The 22782-nt window shown below is 40.9% G+C and overlaps 1 protein-coding gene across 1 annotated transcript in view; it reads right to left on the reverse strand.

Moving 5' to 3' along the window:
* cacna1ba (calcium channel, voltage-dependent, N type, alpha 1B subunit, a) overlaps nucleotides 1-22782 on the reverse strand; it is a gene marked incomplete at both ends in the record, with an annotated part of 225712 nt that overhangs the window by 25880 nt on the left and 177050 nt on the right. Inside the window, 7 exons of the mRNA XM_083887152.1 lie at nucleotides 5884-5980; nucleotides 6205-6332; nucleotides 8644-8794; nucleotides 10494-10585; nucleotides 10730-10795; nucleotides 11097-11213; nucleotides 15011-15094. Of these exons, the coding sequence (XP_083743278.1) occupies nucleotides 5884-5980; nucleotides 6205-6332; nucleotides 8644-8794; nucleotides 10494-10585; nucleotides 10730-10795; nucleotides 11097-11213; nucleotides 15011-15094 (735 nt within the window). The remainder of the gene's footprint in view (nucleotides 1-5883; nucleotides 5981-6204; nucleotides 6333-8643; nucleotides 8795-10493; nucleotides 10586-10729; nucleotides 10796-11096; nucleotides 11214-15010; nucleotides 15095-22782) is intronic.

Raw genomic sequence — 22782 nt, forward strand, 5'->3', positions numbered from 1 at the left:
CCCAGAGAAATCTATCTGTGTGCTGCTGTGTTCAAAAACCAACCCCCAGATCTGCTCTCTTCGTATTTGTAGTTAAATTTGGTTGGATGTTTTTAGAGTTTGGTGTTGATAAAACATTACTGCTCAGCACACAAAAAGCCTTCTCTACAAGAACAAACAGGAGGAGACAAACTAGACATTCACATTCACTGCTACTGGCTAAGTATGCACTACACTGCAAGTCAAAGTGCACTGGTGCAAGACTGACATTGACCGAAAAAAGGTGAGAGAAGGCATGTAACGCATAACCATGGAGGTGCCTCGGCAGTCGCAGGAGCTCGACTCTGTATTTGCCATACTGACAATCATCAACTTGGAGTTGACGACGTTGCATGATGCGCTAAGTGTCAAGTGGCAGATAACAATAGAGAGAGAGAGGAAAAAAAAAAAAGAAAAGTGTCCATTCCACCAAGCTTGGGCAGCCTTAGCAGCGACGACTTGGTTCATTTTGGGATAATGGCACCACTAGATGCGTACAAGATGATGTGTGATTGCTGCTGAAAGAGTTGAGCTCCCCTGAACACAAACAGAGCACTGAGGGCACATGTACTCAGTGGCAGTGCAGAGAGGAAGAGAAGACCAGCGTCAGAAGGAGAATGGAGACAACTGAGGGATTCACGCACACACACACACACGGACGCACACACACAAACACACACACGCAATCTTAAACACATGGTAAGTTGCAGATGGTCACAGGTTCACCCACAAACAGACAAAAGACAGCAAGTAGGTTTTTTTTTTTAGTGAACAAGATCAACTGCTTTATTTGTTATTGTTATTTTGGATTTAAGCGACGCTACCCTCGTATTAACACCTGGTTTTGTTATCTGATAATGACATCTGATGATTGGCTATTGGGTTACATGACTCAATGATTCCATTATTCTTCCATTAGGTTCAGTATGTGCATGGTCTTTACTTTTGGATTTAGTTTTGTCTTATTTGGCTACAGGTTTTACTATGTTTATTTTTCTTCACACATCTCAGGTCACATTTGTGAAACAGAATGATTACTGTGTGAAATTTAAAGCTAGGTTATTTATCTTTTGAAAGCTTTATTCTTAACATATCTCATCCGAGTTGGAAAACACTAAAACCAATTATGACAGTCACAATTTATCGTCCATCTGCACCTTATTCAGAGTTCCTGTCAGAGTTCTATGAATTATTATCCAAGTTAGTACTAAAGACAGATAAAATCATAATTGTAGGGGATTTCAACATCCATGTATATGTTGACCGTGATAGTCTTAGCTGTGCATTTAAAGCAGGGGTCTCAAACTCAATTTGCCTAGGGGCCGCATAAGTTAGAGTCTGGGTGAGGCTGGGCCGCCAATTCTGTAACATTGTATTTTAATCTAATATTGTTGTTATGACTGGGACTGTGTGAACTTGCATCACTAAAGTTGAGCCATTGCAATTCTAGAGGGTGCTCCTCATCTGGTAGGGGCCTTTTTTTTCTCCGCATCGCCCCTGCTGAATCTGCTCCTCTCGCACCTGCATTGTGCGCAGCTCCAATCGCGCTCTCGTGTCCAACGCTGAATGGATAATTTCTCTATGCGCAATTTTATCCACACATCCATATATGACACATTCATAATGATCTTTATGACGAGGATCGAGTGCAGCCGCACTGGATTAGAGTAGAGCTTAGTAAAACATGTTGACAGATTCTCAAGAGCGCAGTTTTCATTGTTTTCACTCCGGTCCCAATCTAGAAGACCTTTAGCGCTGTAATTAAGGGAATAACAGATGCATCAGATGAGCTGATCGCTTTAGTTAACTGCTCAAAGAGAGAGAGAAGAGAGTTCTGTAGCCTGGAGTTCATAATCTGCTCTGCGCTGCCGCCAAGTTTCGCTTTTGCGCAAAGAGACTTTCCAGCATTTAATAGGTGCTGTTCCACCGTGTACTCACATCTTGTTGGAATCGTTTTATTGGTGTTCCAAATTGATCTTGGACAGACTCTAAGCGGGTATAGACAGGCGCGTGCTGGCCGCAGTTTTTGCGTGAGTCTTCACAACATCATTTTGGTGGTTACCGGGGGAAACGGGAAGAAAAATAAAGGTGTTTTAGGGCGCGCTTGTCTCTTTTGTGTTCGTCCCACAGTCAGTCTTATCCTCGAACTTCCCACTAACGGTCCATTGACTCTGTTGAACACCACGGTTTTATCCTGGTTGTAGCGAGTGATATAGATTACAGCCGCGGCACATCAGCGGCGCGGTTCTGCTTCGACCTCTGCCCAGCGTCAATCCCCACCGGCCGCGTTACAGCAGCGGCGCGGTGCCTTGGGGGCCAGCGGTAATCTTGAACAGACGCGAGTTCGCGAGATCCCGCGATAGACTGTGTGTATAAAGGAAATAACAACAACACAGCTTCTTTTCATTCTCCGACGTGGAAGAACCATGGATGTATAATATGAACTGGATAGAGCACCGCCCCCTCTGCCTTGAAGACAATTTTTACATGGTGGCCACTGTGGGTACTGCAACAGAAAACCCCATAGAGCCCAAAAGCAATTTTCCCATTGACCACAAAAGAGGCGCCTGTAAAAGCGTCCACAGGACACCTCGAGACATGGACACAGGCTTTTATAGATCTTTATATGGTAGTGACACTACTGCGCATGCTCTATGGGCCCCATAACCCGGAAATAAATAAACGCAGAAGTCAAAAACTTTTTGGCATATGCGTTGGGTGAGCAGCTTCATAGGAATGAACGGAAGCAAGGGGCGGTGCTCTATCCAGTTCATATAATACAGTTGTCATAAATTAGTTTATGTTTCTCCACTTCAACAATCGAAGTCGTACATTATGTTTCCCGAGACAGTCTGATTAATTGACTGTTGACCTGGCAGCACCGGTCACGACGTAATGTTGATGTGAAGTTGTGACAGGCTATATGAACTGCGTATTGTGTTTTATTTTGAAAGGGGAGCGGAAATGTTTTACTTTGAGTCTGTGTCGCACTTCCTGTCTGGTGCCATCTGCTCTGTTGAAATTTACGCGGTTCAGCAGCGGCAACGGCAAAAATAGAACTGCTACCTTTCGATAGCGCTGCAAGCTTCTGGGACGCCGCTGAGACGTGCCGCAGCGCGTCCAGTGGAAATGCTCTCATTGATTAGAATGGAAGCAATGTGTAATTCGTCCAGTGGATATCCAGGGTTATCGTCACTGGATTTCAGGGTTATCGTCACTGGATTTCCTTCAAATTGCAAGGTTGGTTTTATTTCAAACAACATCAACACAGATATGTACATCAATAGTCTAGTAATTTAATTGATTTGCCTCGGGTGCACTGTGGAGTCAGTATGAGTGTTTCTAATGCCATGCTAACTTGTACCATTGACTTGCGCTAGCCTTAGCGCCAGCGAACTCTGCAACTAGAAAAACAGAATGAAATTTCTTGAAAACGTCTCCAGACGTCTCCATCACACCGGCTGAGTTGGAAAATAGGCCTTATGTCCAAAATTACGAACTATCACTTTAATTCACTATTAGTCAGTACATCTGAAGGTACCTATTGCGAGTTTACCCTCATAGATAAACTTGTTGATAGTACACGGGCCTCACTGCGTACTACATTAGATTCTATTTCCCCCCTGAAAAAAGAAACTGGTGAATCATATGAGACGGGCACCATGGTTTAATTCCGAAACTCTTGCTCTTAAACAGGCTTTACGTAGATTAGAAAGAAAATGGCGTTCGAGTCACTTAGATGTATTTTATATAGCCTGGGAAGATGGTTTTGTAGCATAAAAGACATTTTTGAATTAAATTATGAACGTCTGAAAACGTCACACTCTTCCCCGACTGAGTTTTCATTTTAGAATCGATTTTGTGAATTTGCTGTTCGTTTTTTTGTCCAAGTCTACTTGACTCTTTGCTGCTCCTGCTGTTGCAAAGCTGATTTATGTTCCATCAGTGATCTGTCATTTTTTAAAGACAAACTTATTTATTTATATTGACTCTTAATACCTAGTAGCACAGTGTCACTTTTCTTCTGCTTTTCATGTGTATTTCTAACTCTTTTATTTATTTTATTGAATCTTATTTGATTGATTATATTATGTATTTTATTATTATTTATTTTTTTATGGGTATTTTATGGGTGTAGTAAAGGGCTAGTCAAATGAATACTGATTGATCTATATAATATTTAGGTTATTTAATTTTTATACCAATACCAATGACATCCAGATACCAATGACATAGTAATATCAGGTACAGATAAAGACTATTTTTCATTTGTCTTAATCAGTTTTGAACAAAAATAATAATACATGCAATCATTACACACATTGACACACACACTCACACTTAGATTTTTCTAAAAGTGGATAGATTGTGATGAAATGTGAGTAAGAATGACAGGGAAAGTAAAGCAAAGACCACAAAGTGAAAAGCATAGAAAAGTCTTTCTTATACGAATAGCAACACATGTTCCACACAGACACGCGCACACACACTGCTCCACAAAATAGAAACCCAACTAGGGCCTGACATTTAAACTTTAAATTATGGTCGGAGCAAATTTCCTCTATAAACATAAAATCTTAATTAATTCATTCATCAAATCAGTGTGTCCTAAAGTATTTTTAGCTAAGCTCACCGTGATTATCATTAGTGCGGGTATCCGCCTACACAAGAAGCAAAACAATTAACAAAGGCTAGGGGCTTAAGAGGTAGGGGCTTACACCAACAAGATATCAGAGCACTAGCAAAAAGAAAAGTGAGGAAATGAGGGACGACTGCAGAACACAGACACTGGCTTGAGTTTGCACCAGTGGAAGAAAGGTTGTCGAGCACAGGAAAGGAGGTAGAGGAAGAAGAGGGTCTACCTTGTAGGCGACTCTTGGCGGACATTTCTTTCCCAAACCTAAGGGTGGGGACATGTGGAGCAGCATCTGATACATATCGAAGTACTTGATACGGCCACTTCACAGGGAAAGGAAATAAAAAATAAAATAAAATAAACAAAACCCAAAAAGAGAAGGATGGGGAGTTAGAGAAGGAGTAGAGGAGTAAAGAGAAGAAGTCAACAAAAACAGGGGAATAATGGAAAGGGGAAACAGAAATCTGTTGTTAATAGATTTCCTTTAGTGAGATGCAGAGTGGATGCCATCCTCGGCCACTGTGTCGGGGCACGGGGATGCATCGCTGTGGAGCTCAGGGTCCCTGAGAGGAAACATGAGATGGCAGAGCGTGAGTTTGGTGAGTTTGAGGAGGGGTAGGAAGAGAGGATTATGAGGTTGACCTAACACACATGATGCTGATGGTAGGGAAGAGAAATGACAGCATTGTAACAGGGATGTCTGCCTTGGCATGCATGCAGACATCCCACTGGTACTTCAACCAGGTTACACAGAGACAAAGGTTTCAATGCCAGCCCAAGGTCTGAGTTGGGGCTTTCATTCATAGCCTGACTTTCTTTTAACATGGAAATAAATTTGAAAAGATCGAAAATCATAATTAGGCTTCTCGAATGCAGCTGTTTTAAAAATGAAATGTCATCATATTCTCAAGTTCTTTTCTGGCAAAGTCGTGGAGACTTTTCAAGACTTCACGAAATGCAAGTAATGGGAAAAAATGATACGTCTGCGATCTTTAAAACATTACATAGACATGAGAAAGTAGGCATGGTAGACGGCATGTTGGAACAATGCCGTGGCTTTGAAAGCTTTGTTTCTACTCCGGCATCATCAACCAAAGCCAGTCAGTTTGGAGGGGCAGATGCTATGGACTAAAGACGAATTCATCGGTGCACAGCCATTCAGTTAAAAGTCTCTTGGCATAGAAGTACACAAAGCACCCTAGTGTTGGAAATGTCTGGTATTTGCAAACCTTGTATGCTACCCTATTAGGGCAGTTCTTCCCTAAGCCAAGGGGGGGTGAGATAATGCGTAACAAATTGTACATATCCTTATAGGAAATCCGTCCACTGTGGAAAAGAACAAGTACACAAATAAATAAATGTTCAGGACAGCTCAAAACAAAAACAGTGATCATTCGTGGGCTGACTGCATAAAACAAAGTACAGGAATGAAGCCCGCATACCAGGCCTCATGAAGTCACCTTAGTCTGGGGGAAAAGTAAGATTAGGGTGTCATTTTACACCACTTTACTTATATATTGTGTGGGGCCAAGATAGAGGTTTGAACATACCACGCAGCAGGGTCATACTCTGCCCAAACCCGGATGAACTCATCCAGGTGATGAGGTCCCAGAATGGAGGAGTCTCTAGTTAGGTACTCAAAGTTATCCATGATGACAGCCACAAACAGATTCAGCATCTGGAACACAGGTATTAGGTCAAGGTTTTGGACCTAATATACAGTTGTGCTCATAAGTTTACATACCCTGGCAGAAACTTTTCTTTCACTCATGGTTAGTGGATGGCTGAAGCCATTTATTGTCAAACAACTGTGTTAACTCTTTTTAAATCATAATTACAACACAAACTATCCAAATAACCCTGATCAAAAGTTTACATACCCTGATAACACACAATGTGTCACAAACAGGTTTGAATGGCAATTATTAGTTATGGCTATTATTATTATTAAATTAGTGGGGGTGTATAAAGATCAATGAGACTCCTGACAGACCCTCATGCATCTTTCATCCAGTGCTTTTTGGGATTCTCAGTCATGGGGAAAGCAGAAGAATTGTCAAAGGATCTGCAGGAAAAGGTAGTTGAACTCTATAAAACAGGAAAGGGATATAATAAAATATCAAATGAATTGCGAATGCCAAACAGCAGTGTTCAAACTCTAAGAATTGGAAAATGAGGGGTTCTGTTGAAACCAAACCACGGTCAGGTAGACCAACTAAAAATTCAGCCACAACTGCCAGGAAAATTGCAATGTTATGCAATGAAAAACCCACAAATAACTTCAAATGAAATACAGGACTCTCTGAAAAATGCGGTGTGGCTGTTTCAAGATGCACAATAAGGAGGCACGAACAAATGGGCTGCATGGTCCAGTTAACAGAAGAAAGCTATTACTACACACTACATTTGGAGAGGAGTAAACAAGGCTGAAGATGCAAGGTGCACCATTCCTCCTGTGAAACACGGTGGACGATAACTGATGTTTTGGGGATGTGTGAGCTACAAATTCACAGGAAATTTGGTCATAATTGATGGCAAGATGAATGCAGTAATTTATCAAAAAACACTGGAGGAATATTTGCACTCATCAGCCCGGAACCAACCCATGGGACGTACTTGGATATTCCAACATTAAAATGATCAAAAACACAAGGTCAAGTCAACCCATCATTGGCTACAGCAAAATAAAGTGAAGGTTCTGGAGTGACCATCTCAGTGTCCTGATCTCAGTATCATTGAGCCACTCTGAGGAGATCTCAAACATGCAGTTCATGCAAGACAGCAAGACAATTTACAGCAACTGGAGGCTTTTTGCCAGAAAGAATGGGCAGCTTTACCATCTGAGAAGATAAAGAGCCTCTACCACAAAAGACTTCAAGCTGTCATTGATGTTAAAGGGGGCAATACACGGTATTAAGAACTGGTGTATGTAAACTTTTGATCAGGGTCATTTGGATAGTTTGTGTTGTAATTATGATTTAAAAAGAGTAAACGCAGTCGACAATAAATGGCTTCAGCCAACCACTAACCATGAGTGAAGGAAAGGGTTTTTGTGTTACAATTCATATTCTCTGAAAAATGGCCAAGAAATTGTAAATTCTGCCAGGGTATGTAAACTTATGAGCACAATTGTAGATGTAATGCATATTTGATACATGACCATATGGCGTGTGTGAGGACAGCCATATCGGGTTCCAACAGCAGCAAACAACAATGGTGTGCGTCGTGACCCGGTCTGTTCTTGGAATACCCTATTTGTGCTAGGTATGTACGAAGTATGACTACTTCTTGTTACCACTAATTTATCACAAATGAACCACCAGTAAAACTAAACAACAATGGAAAATTGTGTATGTCACAACCCCATCTGTTGCTGAAAACCCAATTTTTTTTCTGTGCACATACAAAATGTGACTACTTCCTGTTACCGTTAATGTATTATGACAGTTGAGGAATAACTACAAAACTAGAAATAATGTAAAACAGTGTATTTTATTTCATAGCAGTAACTAGTTTAACGAAAGATATAAAAATGTGTATTTTATTTTGTAAGAATAATGACTGTAAGCTATTTCCATTGCCAAACAGTTACCGGAAAACCCAGTTTCTTCTGTTCTCGCTAATGTATTACGGCTAAAGCTAAAAATTACATTAAAAGGTGAGTTAATTAGTAGGAGAATGTATATTTTATTTTGTAAGAATGGCTATTTTTATAGTGTTATGGCAAAAAGTTGAAACAGGAAGTGGTAAAAAGCCGAATGCCGTGGCTCTTATTTTGAAGGCCAGGTAGCAAGTAAGTGGTGTAAGATGTGATGTAAGATTGGCTGAGTGACTATCAACTTTCTTGACAGATGGATAATCAGGATGGAGATGGAGGACAAACTACAGAAACAGAAGAACTATTAGTATTGATGAGTTCTTCGTTAGTTAGTTAATGATTGCAGAATTAGTCCCACACACTAGATTTTACAGAGTGTTTGAGCACTAACCAGGAAGGAGCAGAGGAAGATAAAGGAGACAAAGTAGAAGTAGGCAAAATCACTGCCACATTCTTTCTCACGGGACCCCGAGCGTTCGTCACATTCTCGGTGGCTCAGACACGACAACATGATCTCTTGCCAGGCCTCGCCAGTCGCACTCCTGAAGCACATGAAGAGGAGAGAACAGAGGCGACATTAAAAGAAACAAAGGACAGGCAGAATTTCAGTTTCAATAACGAGGTTGATAGGGAATTAATAATGTGAGTCATGATAAATTTATGTCTCTATTTCAAGAGACCGAATGTTGGAACATTGAATAAAAAATGTGAAACTGACGTGACTTTTTCTCAATGTTTCATTGAAAGAGCTTAAAGCTCCCATAGACAGGAAATTCCAATTAACACTGTTGTGTATCTGTGCCATTACTTCGTTTTTGAAGCCCTAAAGTCAGAATGATAGGTTTTATTGTATTGTATTCTCTGGCTCTGCAGGTAGTCTGAAAAAGCCTAGAATCGTGACGCAAGGATCACTTCTCCTGAACAGCAGAGCCTCCTGCTCCGGGCACTAGTCTGGTCACATCCAGTTGCATACACTGAATCGCAGAAGAAGCAGAACATTCATTGTGGAGGTGTTTCACTAGCGACAGTGTCTTCTGACTCCGGGTCAAAGGCATAAAAGGGACTACGGCGGGGAGTCCCAGCGAAGCCATTTTTAAACATTGTTAAAACAATGTTTTGATAATGAGTAGGGGTGCATCCACTATTTCAGAGGGAGCTCTGTGCTTCACTTCCAGGTATCTGGCCAAACACAAGACAGTTGGGAAAGCTCTCTTTGGCTGGCCAATCACAACACAGTCCCTTTTCTGAGACCAGTTGTTCAATGACAAATGACAATTTCCCCTCCAAATTTTTTTGAGGGTCTTGTAGTGCTCCAAAACTCCCCCCAAGCTTTGCATTGTCTGAAGTACCATGGCTTAGTATCAGATATGTTATTTTTAAAACCAAAACAGTACAGCAAGAAGACACAATGTAGTTCTACCACATCAGCAAGTTATTTGCAGAGCTCAAAGAAATAGGTGACGTGGAGCATCGTAGACAAAAATAGACACTGGGTTTGATGTAAGACACTTCATGCTAAAATCCCATTGAAACTGGTAGATGTCCAGCAGTGTCATCAGTTCACAGGCAGAAACCTATGGGACCCAGGTTCACCCATCTACTGTCCAGAGAACTCTTCATGGAAGAATTGTGAACTCTGTTATGGAAACTCCACTTTGCATGAAAACACAACACAACTGAGGCAGCAGGTAATTGGACTTTGAAATATTTGGCTGTAGCAAAAGGCAGTTTTTCCACTGAAGGACTGTCTGCAGGACACTGTGACGAATGGTGGAGATTCCTTGAAAGTTTGGTGCTGCTTTTCTACAAATGGAGTTGGGGATTTGGTCTACCATTTGGATACTAACTAGATCATACAGCACCATCAAGGACACGTCTGATTGACCCCATAATATCATTAAGAACGATCTCCAGCATAAAGAAAAACAAGGAGTACAGGAAATTATGGTATGGTACGCACAGAGCCACCTGCCGGGTTCCTTCAAAAACTGTGTGCAAGTGTTACCTAGAATAATTAAACATGTTTTGAAGGCAAAGGGTGGTCACAACAGATTCATTTGATTGAGATTTTTTTTTCCGGTTAGCTCATTCTGAAATGTGCAAATTGATAACAATAAACAATTACAATTTATATTTTCATTCATTCATTGTCTACTGCTCTATCATCCACATGAGGTCTAGCAACATTTGCACAGTACTATACTTTATGATATGTATACAGAGTATAATATAATGTCATACCTGAAGAGCAGCATGAGAGCCTGCAGGAATGTGCGGAAGTTGTTATGGTGATGGATCGCTGTGTCTTTATTCAGCTTAATGTTGCCAAACACCTACAGCAGAGACACAGGGAGGGACATGGAGAAGTAAAATCCTCACCATATGCACTTCACTCATTTGACTTTCAGGTCACAAACATTTTAACAGTGAATCTCTGTCGGAATAATAAGTGACCGCAGAGGAAAAGTTTCACACACCTGCATCCCGATGATGGCATAAATGAAGAACAGCATCGCAATCAGAAGACAAACATAAGGCAGCGCCTGCAGAGAACAACAGGTAACCAAACCGGAATTTATTATTTAAATACACTGTGAAGTATACTTCAGCCTGGATTTGACTGTATATCTGTACTTGTATTTGTTACTTTTTTATGAGCTTTTATGTCATAAACACTGACCTTATCAGGACCACTAGATCTCATAGAGACCAAAACCTGCTCATTTCTGAGGAACTGGTTACGTTGAGGGTTAGGTTTTGAATTGTGGTTTGGTTAAGGTTAGCCATTAACTTGTGACTAACATGTGGTGCGTGTGAACATGTGATAATGCATGTAAGCTGCACCTTGAAGGACTGGACGAAGGTCCACAGCAGGATGCGGATGGTGTAGCCCTGCCTCAGCAGCTTAATGAGCCGAGCGGCTCTGAACAGCCTCAGGAAGCTCAGGTTCAGCAGCCTGTCCTGTTAGACACAGATGGGAAATCAACACTCAACAACAACATACCCTTATTAATCACTGAAACACACAGCCTTCTTCTCATCATTCATTATTTTTAAGGTCAATAAAGCGACAAATTTTCATCCCCTTCAACAAGCAAAAATATATAAATCTGCAAGTACTATTTATTATTTTAGTATTTAAGTCTTCAAAAATATAGTAAGTAATTTTGAAATGTCTGTTACATTCAAACCATTGTCAGATGAGTTCACACATTTTAGCAGTATTTAGATCTTATGGCGCCCAGCAGTTTCCATACTGCACAGAGGAAGGGATTTGTTTTTCGGGGGATTCTTAAATTATTTTTGGAGATCTTTGCCTACATTGGATAGGATTGAGTAGAATAAAAGGGGGAAGACATGCAGTAAAGGACCACTCAAAACCTGCAATGGGCCCTTTGCCAGAATGGAAGGGATTATTTTCAGTCAAGCATGAATGAGGTGATGGCAACATTGTGCTAGTTATAATGGATGCAAACAAGTTGGAGTACGACTGAAAACACTAAGAAGTGGGCAAGACAAATTTCAAAGTGAATTCTTCTGCTTGAAAAACCGGATCGTTCAGCAGTTTGATAGGACAATTCGCTCCTGTTCTGCTGCTGTATACAAACACTCAGTCAGGCCCGATAGTATGGCTTGACAGAGCCTGTTTTCAGATGAAGCAGCATACAAATAATCTTCTTCATTTCTGTTCATGAGGACCAAACAGCCACAGAACAATAACATCAACAACAACCTTGGAAAACTCCAAAACCTACGCACTACAGCTTTAAATCTAACTTTATAAATGTTGATATTGTGCTTCAGGATTTGGAAATTGAAATCTGCAGGATTGTAGGAAACTGGTGAGGATGTTAAGACATTTTTAGAAATCACTCCAGCGTCCACATTTTGCTGTGCTGTAAAACATAGTAGAAACAAAATCATGTACACTCCTGATCAAAAAGACCAGTTGAAAAATTGCAAGAATTTACATTTTGCACTGTTGGATCTTTAGAAGGTTCTATGTAATGCTTCAAATGGGAAAAAAAGAATTGGAGTGAGACAACAAAAAAACATTTGAGGAGGCAATTTATTGCAAACAACCATTAAACTGAAATAGGCTGTTCATCAGCTGATCAAAAGTTTAAGACCATGGCCTTTAAAAGCCTAAATCTTTGCAAAAATTGGGATTCTGAGCCTTTTTCTGTCAGGTGTTCACACTGACCTCCTGAAGGCAAATGCCAAAAAGCTTTCTCTCTTTGAAAGCAGTCGAATTGTTGAGCTGCATCAGCAAGGCCTCTCGCAGTGTGCCATTGCTCCTGAGGTTGAACACAGTAAGACAGTCATTTTAAACTTCTTAAAAGATCCTGAGGGTTATGGGACAAAATAGTCAAGTGGTAGACCAAAAATTTTTTACAGGCCCAGAGCTGGATGATCCAAATGGCTGTCCGTCAAGACACGGGACGATCCTCGGCCCAAATTAAGCTTGTCACTGGTGCCAACTGCATTCCCATAACCATTAGATGGCATCTGTGAGAGCAGGGTTTTAAGAAAAAAAATGTCTTCAAAAGCCTCCTCTCCTTCAAAGGCACAAAAATTGCCCGTTTGGCGTTTGCACGAGAGCACCAAACTTAGGAAAGTGGAGGAAAGTTTTATTCTCTGATGAGAAGACAAGAATTAACCTTGATAGTCCTGATGGCTTCCAACATTACAGGCATGACAAAGATCCCACCTGAGATGTTTTCTATACGGCACAGTGGAGGGGGCGCCATCATGATCTGGGGGCTTTTTCCTTCAATGGAACAATGGAGCTTCATTGCTTCATTCAAGCTGCAGCTGGCTATGTGGCTACCGGTAACACATCCGGTTACCGGTAGTGTGAATTTGCACATAAGCTCAATATTTAGTTTCAAACGAAAGATTCAGATTTAACATTTATATTTAGATTTAACATTTAGATTCAATATTTAACAGTTAGATTTTTTATTCAGATTAAACATTGAAATTATATTTTCACAAAAGAAGTAAATATCACAAAGATGTTTTTTATATTTTCTTTTGCTAAATCTGGCAAAAAGTTGCTGTTTATTTTAGCATGCACAACTTTACAATAGGTGCCCCATAGGCTGAGGTTCTACCTGGAACCATTTGCTTCTGAAAAACCCTTTCCTATGAGGACACACCGAAGAACCTTTTATGGTTCAACTTAGCACTTTTATTCTAGCTGCACCTTTCTCCTTGGACACTTTTCCAGCGTCCTCCTTAAACTCAGGTCCGATGCTGCGTTGAATGGGCCGCCCTGAGACTCACTGGCTTTTTGTCTCGGCGCACGTTTTTCAACCAACAGATACGTCTCCAAGTTAGTTTTCCTCTGTCCATTAGTTGCGCCACCATCAGGATTCTAACTCCTTTCTCTCTGTCCTCTCTCCTCCGGCTCCGCCCACCTCAATGGCTGATTGGATCTCCACAGGTAAGTATACTTAAACTTATTTTTATTTATACATCCAAATATTACATTGAATTATTCTTTGAACACAGACATATACATTATTACCAGACAACAAAAAATAAACACAAATAAACAAATAAACAATGAGTACTTTTATGTATATTTACCAAAGGGTTACATTAGTGTGAACTAACCCAATATCAACAATAACAATCACACTCTATATGGTATTTTGTGCACACAGTAACAGTTAAACAAAAATTAAAGAGTATTAGGTGTAATGACTGATTTATGGTGGTACAAATGAGACAGAAATGCTATTAAAGGTAAGGTTTGTGAGGATGCTCCAAGTTTCAGACTGAGTTCGGACTCATGACCAACAAACAAATGGAACCCACCAACAGATCACCAGACAGAGAAAACCATTTGCCCTCAATTCATAGACTAGATGAGAATAACTAGCACCAGAAAACACAGGAGTTGAAAATTGAGTGTCGAGATTTGACCTTGGAAATTCGGAACAGCAGCTACAAAAAAATAAACCATTCTTGAAAGGGAAACCTGAGCCTTAAATGATGATTGTTCTTTTTAGTGCTTCTCTCCTACATCCATCCATCCATCCATTATCTACCACTTTATCCTCCACCAGAGGGTCGCGGGGGGTGCTGTGCCTATCTCAGCAGACATTGGGCGATAGGCGGGGTACACCCTGGACAGTTCGCCAGTCCATCACAGGGCCACACATAGAGACAAACAACCATTCACTCACACACTCACACCTACGATCAATTTAGAGTGACCAATTAACCTAATCCCCATACTGCATGTTTTTGGACTGTGGGAGTAAGCCGGAGAACCCGGAGGAAACCTCTCCTACATTATATAAAATATTTTATATGCAGTCTATCAGATAAAACACTTTTTCGAGCTTGGAGCAAAGAATGACAGCAGAATGTCACTCACCGTCGTCTAGTGAAGTTTGGGACCAGGGCATGGCAACAGCAGTGACCACAATTGACAAGATGACAATGCGGACGGGGAGAGGAAGAGATATAAAGAGAAAGAGAGGGAGAGTAAGGACACCAGAGAGGAAGACAGAGGAATGAGAGAAGGGGAACAGTCATATTGTACAACATAAACTGATACAGGTCAACAAATAAACACATATGCATCAAATATGTACACATGTATTAGTCCACCACAGCTCCCTGTCTACAGCTGTCATGCTGAAACTGGACAGCTGCTGCTGTGTCTGTCTTTGCTGCCTCCAGCTCATTAGCAGTGCTGTGTGGATGCAGTGCAGTGAGTGGGTGAGGGAGGGTGCACTTACATTGATCTCAGTCACCAGGATGTCAGTGATGCTTCCCAACACTGTCACAAAGTCAAACACATTCCAGGCATCCTTTAAGTAGTTCTGAGAGAAAGAGAGAGAGAGAGAGAGGTTCAAAACATCTACTTTTTCGTCTAATTACATCAATGTCTCTATATGAGAGCTCAGTTTACGGATGTTTAATGTCTGTTAGTTAAAATAGGAACGCAGCTACTTGTAGTGACGTTACTGCCCATCACTATCTGTTATCAACGTGACCAGTAAAGAGAGATTAAGCAAAGCTCTATTTGCACTTATGTAACATTTTAACCAGTTTAACCATGAGTGTAAATATAGTGGCAGTAGTTGCAAATAAATAAACGTATGGGCACTGAGAAGAAGTGTAATAATACTTAGTTCACTGTGAAACTGCAGTGGGTTTGAGGAGGTTGTAAGAGAATTTGGCTATCCTGCGTGAAGGCACTGTCACTACACACTGCAGTAGAAACATAGCACAGAGACAAGATGGCAGCCTCTGTAAAGCAAGGCCCTTGCTTAATATATGTATAAAAGGCTTATTCGAGGCATTTACAGCAATAATACACATTTACAGCGCAGCCTCGCCTCCATTATCACAGTGAAGTGGATAGTGAGTTGTGTAAAGTTTACACAGCTCACGCCTTGATGAATTAGTTGGCGAATACATTACGGCCCTGCAAATTACATACAGGTTTTTTTTCTATGGTGCTAAATTGTACAATTGTAAAATGACAAGCTGTAAGTTCCCATTATTTGCCGGTCAGAGATTCAGAGCGGTGAAAGCTTCAAGTTGGCTATGCTAAGCTATGCTAAGCTTCTTTGGAGTTTTTGAGAAGACACCGAAGATAAACCTGGAAACAGAGGGTTCACAGTCTCCATTTCGAGCAGGAAGACGTCACAGAGAGGTAAGACTGACGCTAATCATCCACTCTATTTCTGCTCATAGTATACGATGTGATATAGTTGTCGGCAGTGAAGCGACAACGTTGTCAAAGTAACGTTTGATAGACAATTACACACACGTTATATACAAGTAATCTGTTAGCAAAGTAAAGTCACCTTGCTTTCGCTGGAGAATAATGTCAGTGTTATTCAAATGTTTTATTGTTATTCATGTTTGTTCAAGACGCCTATATAGACAACATTAAAATGTTCACAGCTCACCCAGTTGGTATATTTTGCTGAAAGGTTTGTTTTCCTGAAAAAAAGTTTTAAAAAAAGATCTTCGTTCATATTTTAAGTGTAATTGTATTCATTGTTTAATTTGTACTATTGAATATGATGGTAAAACATTTTCCTTTGTGAATAATAAAGTTATTTTTTTGACCTTCACACCCTGCATGCATTTGTACACTTGTGTAAAGTAAAGACTTGAGGAAGAAGGCTGAATAGTTACTAATTTTATTATATTATTATACTAGACAAGTTAGAGTTACACAATAAAAAGGATGCAGTTGTCATCAGTAAACAAAGTAGCTCTAATAAAGTGTTTATCAACCCTTTTCTCCAAATTAAATCACCTTTCATCTAATAGTACTGTAATGGAGGAACACTAAGGACTAGAAAATAAACCACAACATATATGAATTTACATTTTTAATATCAATAGTCATAAAAAGAAAAATCAGACTTATTATCAACAGTCTTCATAGATACAGTACTGTTTTCAGGAGCTGCGTATGTTCTTCTGAACAACACAGGCAGGTAAAACAAGACGATCGTCTTTCCCCAGTCTCTGGATCCACTCCAGTGACGGTAAGCTGTTAGGTGATATGACTATCTGTAAAACAATGATTATAGCGTTAGCGAATCAAAGTATCTGTTCTTACATTAGCATAGATGTAAATGAACTGTAAATATGCTAACGTTAGCTCAGCTGGCGTTACATATAAACGTGGATAAATGTGGTGGTAAAAATATATATAAAAAAATATAAAACACTCACTTTATACTGAAGCGGCTGTTTATCCGGTTTCCCACATCCACCGGGCCGGCGCCCGCTACCCCCGTTGCCCTTCCGGTTGAGCTGGACCGAGCGACGGCTCCAGACGATGCCGCTCACTCCGGCCAGACCAAGTTGCTCCAGATCCGGCCTACACTCGGCCAGAGCTGCTAACAGAACTGTTACTTTGTCTAACTGACAGGGACACAGAATTGAATAGCAACTAAGATTAGCGTCATAACGCTAGCTGTCGCTAACACTAACTAGTAGAAGCAGTGCTTAAAAGGTGCTGATGAGGAATTGCCTGGTTTAGTACTCCCAAGAAAACTATGTAACTTACATTCTTTATATTTTGTTTCTAAGTTTATAATGTAAGTTATTTACAGTGTATTATATATTTTTTAACTAAGTTTATATAAGTTTTTATTTATTTATTTACAGTATTCTATTGTTAATTTGTTATATTGATGTTAATATTATAGACTCTTTTTTATTTCAATCCCTTCCTGTAAGCGCATCAGCTTCCACTTAAAACGTGTTAGACAAACTAATCTCAAAATTTATTTGGCAAAAGAAGAGACCAGAGTGAGATTAAAATCCCTTTATTTACCCAAAGACAAGGGAGACCTAGGTTTGCAGAACCTTCAAAAAATCTTATAAGCAAAAATAGCCCGGCTTAATCCTTTATCCTAGTTTTGTGCAACGGGCCTCAGGTCAGGAAACACCATCACAGGAAGCCTCTGCACTAGGGGCCGTTCATGGCCCGAGCCCAGGACGCCTCCACCTAGCCACAGGTCAGCGAGGGGCCCACAGCAATGAAGTATTGCCGTAGACCCCTCACCGGACGCAGGCCGATGTTCGCAACGAGTTAGAGACATCCCAGCCAGCGGCAATCGCAGCCCCCAGCGCAGACACAATACACACACTGAATAAAATCTAAAATCTAAAACTAATGGATATATGGAATAAAATCATAAAAACTACATAGGCTAAAAAAATTTAAAATAAATAAATAATAGATAAAATGCTAATAAAATACCATTAATAATAATTGATTTTGGTTTTGCTCAACTCTGACTTCCTGGATTTTGACCCATCATTGTTCTGCCTTAGGTCGCCACAGACATCTCTGCTTTCGGATTGATACTGCTTCACTCAGCACCTGGAACTTCTCCCTGTCCTCTCTACAACCAGTGAGTTCATTCCATTCTGGATCTCCCCCCGAACACTGACTCTCACCATGAGCTGGAGCCCTTCTGGGCACAGCTGCATCGGCCTCCCCCCCAAGCCCCCATGCTAAATCCCCTTGTAGCATCGTATCATTCTATGTTAACCACAACTAAATATTGTTTATTATCTTATTCTGTCTCCTCTGCATTTTCGGTTTCAACACTCTTTAAATCGCTCTTTTAACAAGACCTTAACATTAAAAATATATACAAGATATAAGATAGAGGGGGCTAAAATATAAAAACTGACTAAGAAGATAAGACATTAGTTAAAAGCCAGATTAAATAAGTGGGTCTTCGGGTAGGGATGGGGCCTATCCGATCCAGTATCGGTATCGGGTTCCGATACAGACGTAATTGATGGATCGGAAATCTCTATAGTTGTATCGGAAATTTCCGATCCGTCTGTGTGTGTGTCTGCTGAAATGTCTCCACAAGTGATTCCCTGACTGCTCTGTTAGCTGGCTGCAAAAAGTGGAATGGGTTTCCTGAACTGAGGTGTGTCTCAATGAGACGCGGAGTAATGATGCACAGTTTACAGCCAGCTAGTAGGCGAGCATGATTGACCAGGAGTTAACCAGGAAGTTCAGCTCTGCAACCTGCAGCCGACTTAATCCCAGCCGTCACCGTTTTAAAACGCCTGCTCGCTGAGGAGAACAGTTCTGACAGCGACATAAAAACAATGAAAATCACACTCCTCTAAGCCAGGGTTCATGTTAGCCGGTATATATGCCGTTTTTTGGCTGTTGTCACGTGAATGTTTTTTTATTATTATTTAAACGCCGGCATTGCGTTGTGTTCGGAGATTGAACATTCACATCTCGTCTGTGACTCTGTTTGTGCGCTGCTCTCCGCTCACTGTGTGTGTGTGTGTGTGTGTGTGTGTGTGTGTGTGTGTGTGTGTGTGTGTGTGTGTCGCCAGGGGTCTGTAAAGTTGCTGTAAACGTTGTAAAAGTCGGACATATCATACTTGCCTGTATAAAGGGGTTTATTAAAGCCTTATAATCAAAATGGTAATAACAATGATGATAATAATATTAAAGCACACAGAGCATCCATATCGGAATAGTAACGGAGTATCGGCAGGTATCTAAAGTCAGGTATCGGGATCGGATCTGAAGTGAAAAAAGGTGGATCGGTGCATCCCTAGTCTTGAGCCTGCTTTTAAAAATATTAACATTCTCTGCGGCCCTCAGGTCCATCGGCAGGCTATTCCACAGACAGGGGCCATAGTGCTGAAAAGATGCCTCACTGTAAGTTTGTGTGTAGCTTTTGGGCAGTGTTGTGCAAGTTCACACTTTTCATGAACTAGTTCAGTTCACACATGTTCAAAGTGAACTGTTCACTTTCATGTTCACGTTCAAGCCTTTTCAGGATGCTGGAGCCCGTTCCAGGGATTTTGAATGGAGGTCTGATTGAAATTATTTTGACGGGGATTGTGATTACGGTGTGAATCGCGATACCAGAGAAAATGGAAATCTTTATACACGATATGATATACAGTTAGGTCCATAAATATTTGGACATTGACACAGTTCTCTTTATTTTGGCTCTATACACCACTACAATGGATTTGAAATGAAACTAACTGAGATGTTCTCTAACGGTACACTTTCAGATTTAATTTGAGGGTATTTACATCCAAATCAAGTGAACGGTGAAGGAATTACAACACTTTCTATATGTGCCTCCCACTTTTTAGGGGACCAAAAGTTATTGGACAATTGACTGAAAAGCTATTTCATGGACAGTTGTGGGCTATTCCCTCATTATTTCATCTTCAATGACACAGGTAAAAGTTCTGGAGTTGATTCCAGGAGTGACATTTGCATTTTGAATCTGTTACTGATAACTTTCTATATGAGATCCAAGGAGCTGTCACTGTCAGTGAAGCAAGCCATCATTAGGCTGAAAAATCAAAACAAACCCATCAGAGAAATAGCAAAAACATTAGGTGTGGCCAAATCAACTGTTTGGAACATTCTTAAAAAGAAAGAATGCACCAGTGAGCTCAGCAACACCAAAAGACCCGGAAGACCACAGAAAACCACTGTGGTGGACGACAGAAGAATTCTTTCCCTGGTGAAGAAAAACCTCTTCACAACAGTTGGCCAGATCAAAAACACTCTCCAGGAGGTAGGTGTATGTGTTTCAAAGTCAACAATCAAAAGAAGACTTCACCAGAGTGAATACAGAGGGTTCACCACAAGATGGAAACCATTGGTGAGCCTCAAAAACAGGAAGACAAGATTGGAATTTGCCAAACAACACCTAAAAAAGCTGTTACAATTCTGGAAGAACATCTTCTGGATGAGACCAAGATCAACTTGTACCACAGTGATGGGAAGAGAAGAGTGTGGAGAAGGAAAGGAACTGCTCATGATCCACAACATACAACCTCATCAGTGAAGCATGGTGGTGGTAGTGTCATGGTGTGGGCATGTATGGCTGCCAATGGAACTGGTTCCCTTGTGTTTATTGATGATGTAACTGCTGTCAAAAGCAGCAGGATGAATTCTGAAGTGTTTCCAACAATATTATCTGCTCATATTCAGCCAAATGCTTCAGAAATCATTGGACGGCGCTTCACAGTGCAGATGGACAATGACCCAAAGCAAACTGCAAAAGCAACCAAAATGTTTTTTAAGGCCAATTTGGAATGTTATCAGTCAATCACCTGATCTGAATCTGATTGAGCATGCATTTCATTTGCTGGAGACCAAACTGAAGGGAAAATGCCCCAAGAACAAGCAGGAACTGAAGACCGTGTCAGTAGAGGCCTCACAGAGCATCACCAGGGATGAAACCCAGTGTCTGGTGATGTCTATGCCTTCCAGACTTCAGGCTGGAATTGACCGCAAAGGATTTGCAACCACGTATTAAACAATGAAAGTTTGATTTATGATTGTTTAGTTTGTCCAATTACTTTTGGTCCCCTAAAAAGTGGGAGGCACATATAGAAAGTGCTGTAATTCCTACACCGTTCACTTGATTTGGATGTAAATACCCTCAAATTAAAGCTGAAAGTGTGCAGTTAAAGCACATCTTGTCATTGGCATGCTGAGTGCTGGGTTGAGCGTTACAACTGTGGCAACACAACTGAATGTGCATCATTCCACTGTCAGCCGCCTATTTTATGGCCTATGGTTTCTCGACTTTATGTGGCATAAACTGACCTCGCTTCCACACATTTGCAGGAGTTACAACAGCTTCTCCCTCGCAGTCAAAACCGGTTGTCACTCCGACACTTCTGGCAAGTGCAAGCGCTAACGCCGGCAGCAAATGCTAAACCTGCTGTCACGACACCGGCTTTCTGATTTCACCTGGTTCCTCCCTCGTCATGTGGCCCAATAACTTTCTCACCTGGTTTAGACTCAGTTGGATACTCTTGTCGTTGTGCCATCATCCTGTGGCAGGACTACTTCATTACTCTGTCGCAGACCTTCTTAGGCTCTGATTGAATGCACCGGAGTCTCCACCACTGGAGCTGCATCATCACCCGGACATCGCTCGCCCGCCTCGCCGGCGTTACATCCACCGTGGGTCCCGCAGACATATCCCGCACAACAACTCTAGCACAGTCAACTCTACTTGGTCCACTTTTCATCGCTCTTCCAGAAACTCCTGCCGTACCGTCAACCACCATCCATTAGCTGTCCTGGCTAGGTCGGCTAATGCTATTCCTGTCAAACACGATGCCTCTGCTGCCAACTTTGTTCTGCTCAACATCCGCTCACTCACGAGCAAAGGACACCTCATCCAAGATCTCCTCACTGAGCGTAAGCTTGACTTTCTCTTTATCAGAAACCTGGCAACAGCCTAATGACGAATCCACTCCTCCTGGTTTTGTTTACCTCTCCCCTCCTATACACCGTGAGAAGTGGAAAGTCCTGCCTGTCTCTCTACCTACATTCAGCTCATTTGAATGCCTTGTTTTTAAGCTTCCTGGACCCTCACCAACTATCGTTGTTACAGTTTACTACTCCCCCAAGCTACACAGTGAATTTTCACCAAATTTAATTCTACTGGGGGATATTCACATGGACAATACCAACCTGCCTCTCACTAGAGACTTTTCATCCTGTCTGGACAGCTTTGGTATTCAATAATTTATAGATTTCCCCATTCGTGGAGAACGGCTAATAACTGCCGAGAATCATGAACGTTCGCGGCAATTATCAGGTATTCTCTGCGCCGATAATCTGAGTTTTAATGCAGTATGTTCACAAATTTACATAATTACATTTTTCAAAAATGTTTACTGTTTCATGATATAAAACAATATTATTTTTAATGAATGAGCATAAGCGAGAGAGGAAAACATTCTTGGTATTCCAAGACATGCTTCCTGCTAAGTATTGGAGTAAACTGCCAAATGATTATCTGTTCAAACAAACGGACGTGAAGCTTGACCCTTTCTTCCTCAAAAATACTCGACCTTTTGACCCTTAAGAATGAAATATAATGAACAAATCAATTATTGATCAGTGATCTGGTCCGACTTTCATTGTCAAACAAATGTTTTTGTCCTTGTTGGTTTTTCGTGAATTTCCTGTTTTATTTTAACACATCCTGTTTTCTTT

The sequence above is a fragment of the Microchirus variegatus genome, assembly GCF_963457635.1.
Source record: "Microchirus variegatus genome assembly, chromosome: 3".
In the NCBI taxonomy this organism is placed as follows: domain Eukaryota; kingdom Metazoa; phylum Chordata; class Actinopteri; order Pleuronectiformes; family Soleidae; genus Microchirus; species Microchirus variegatus.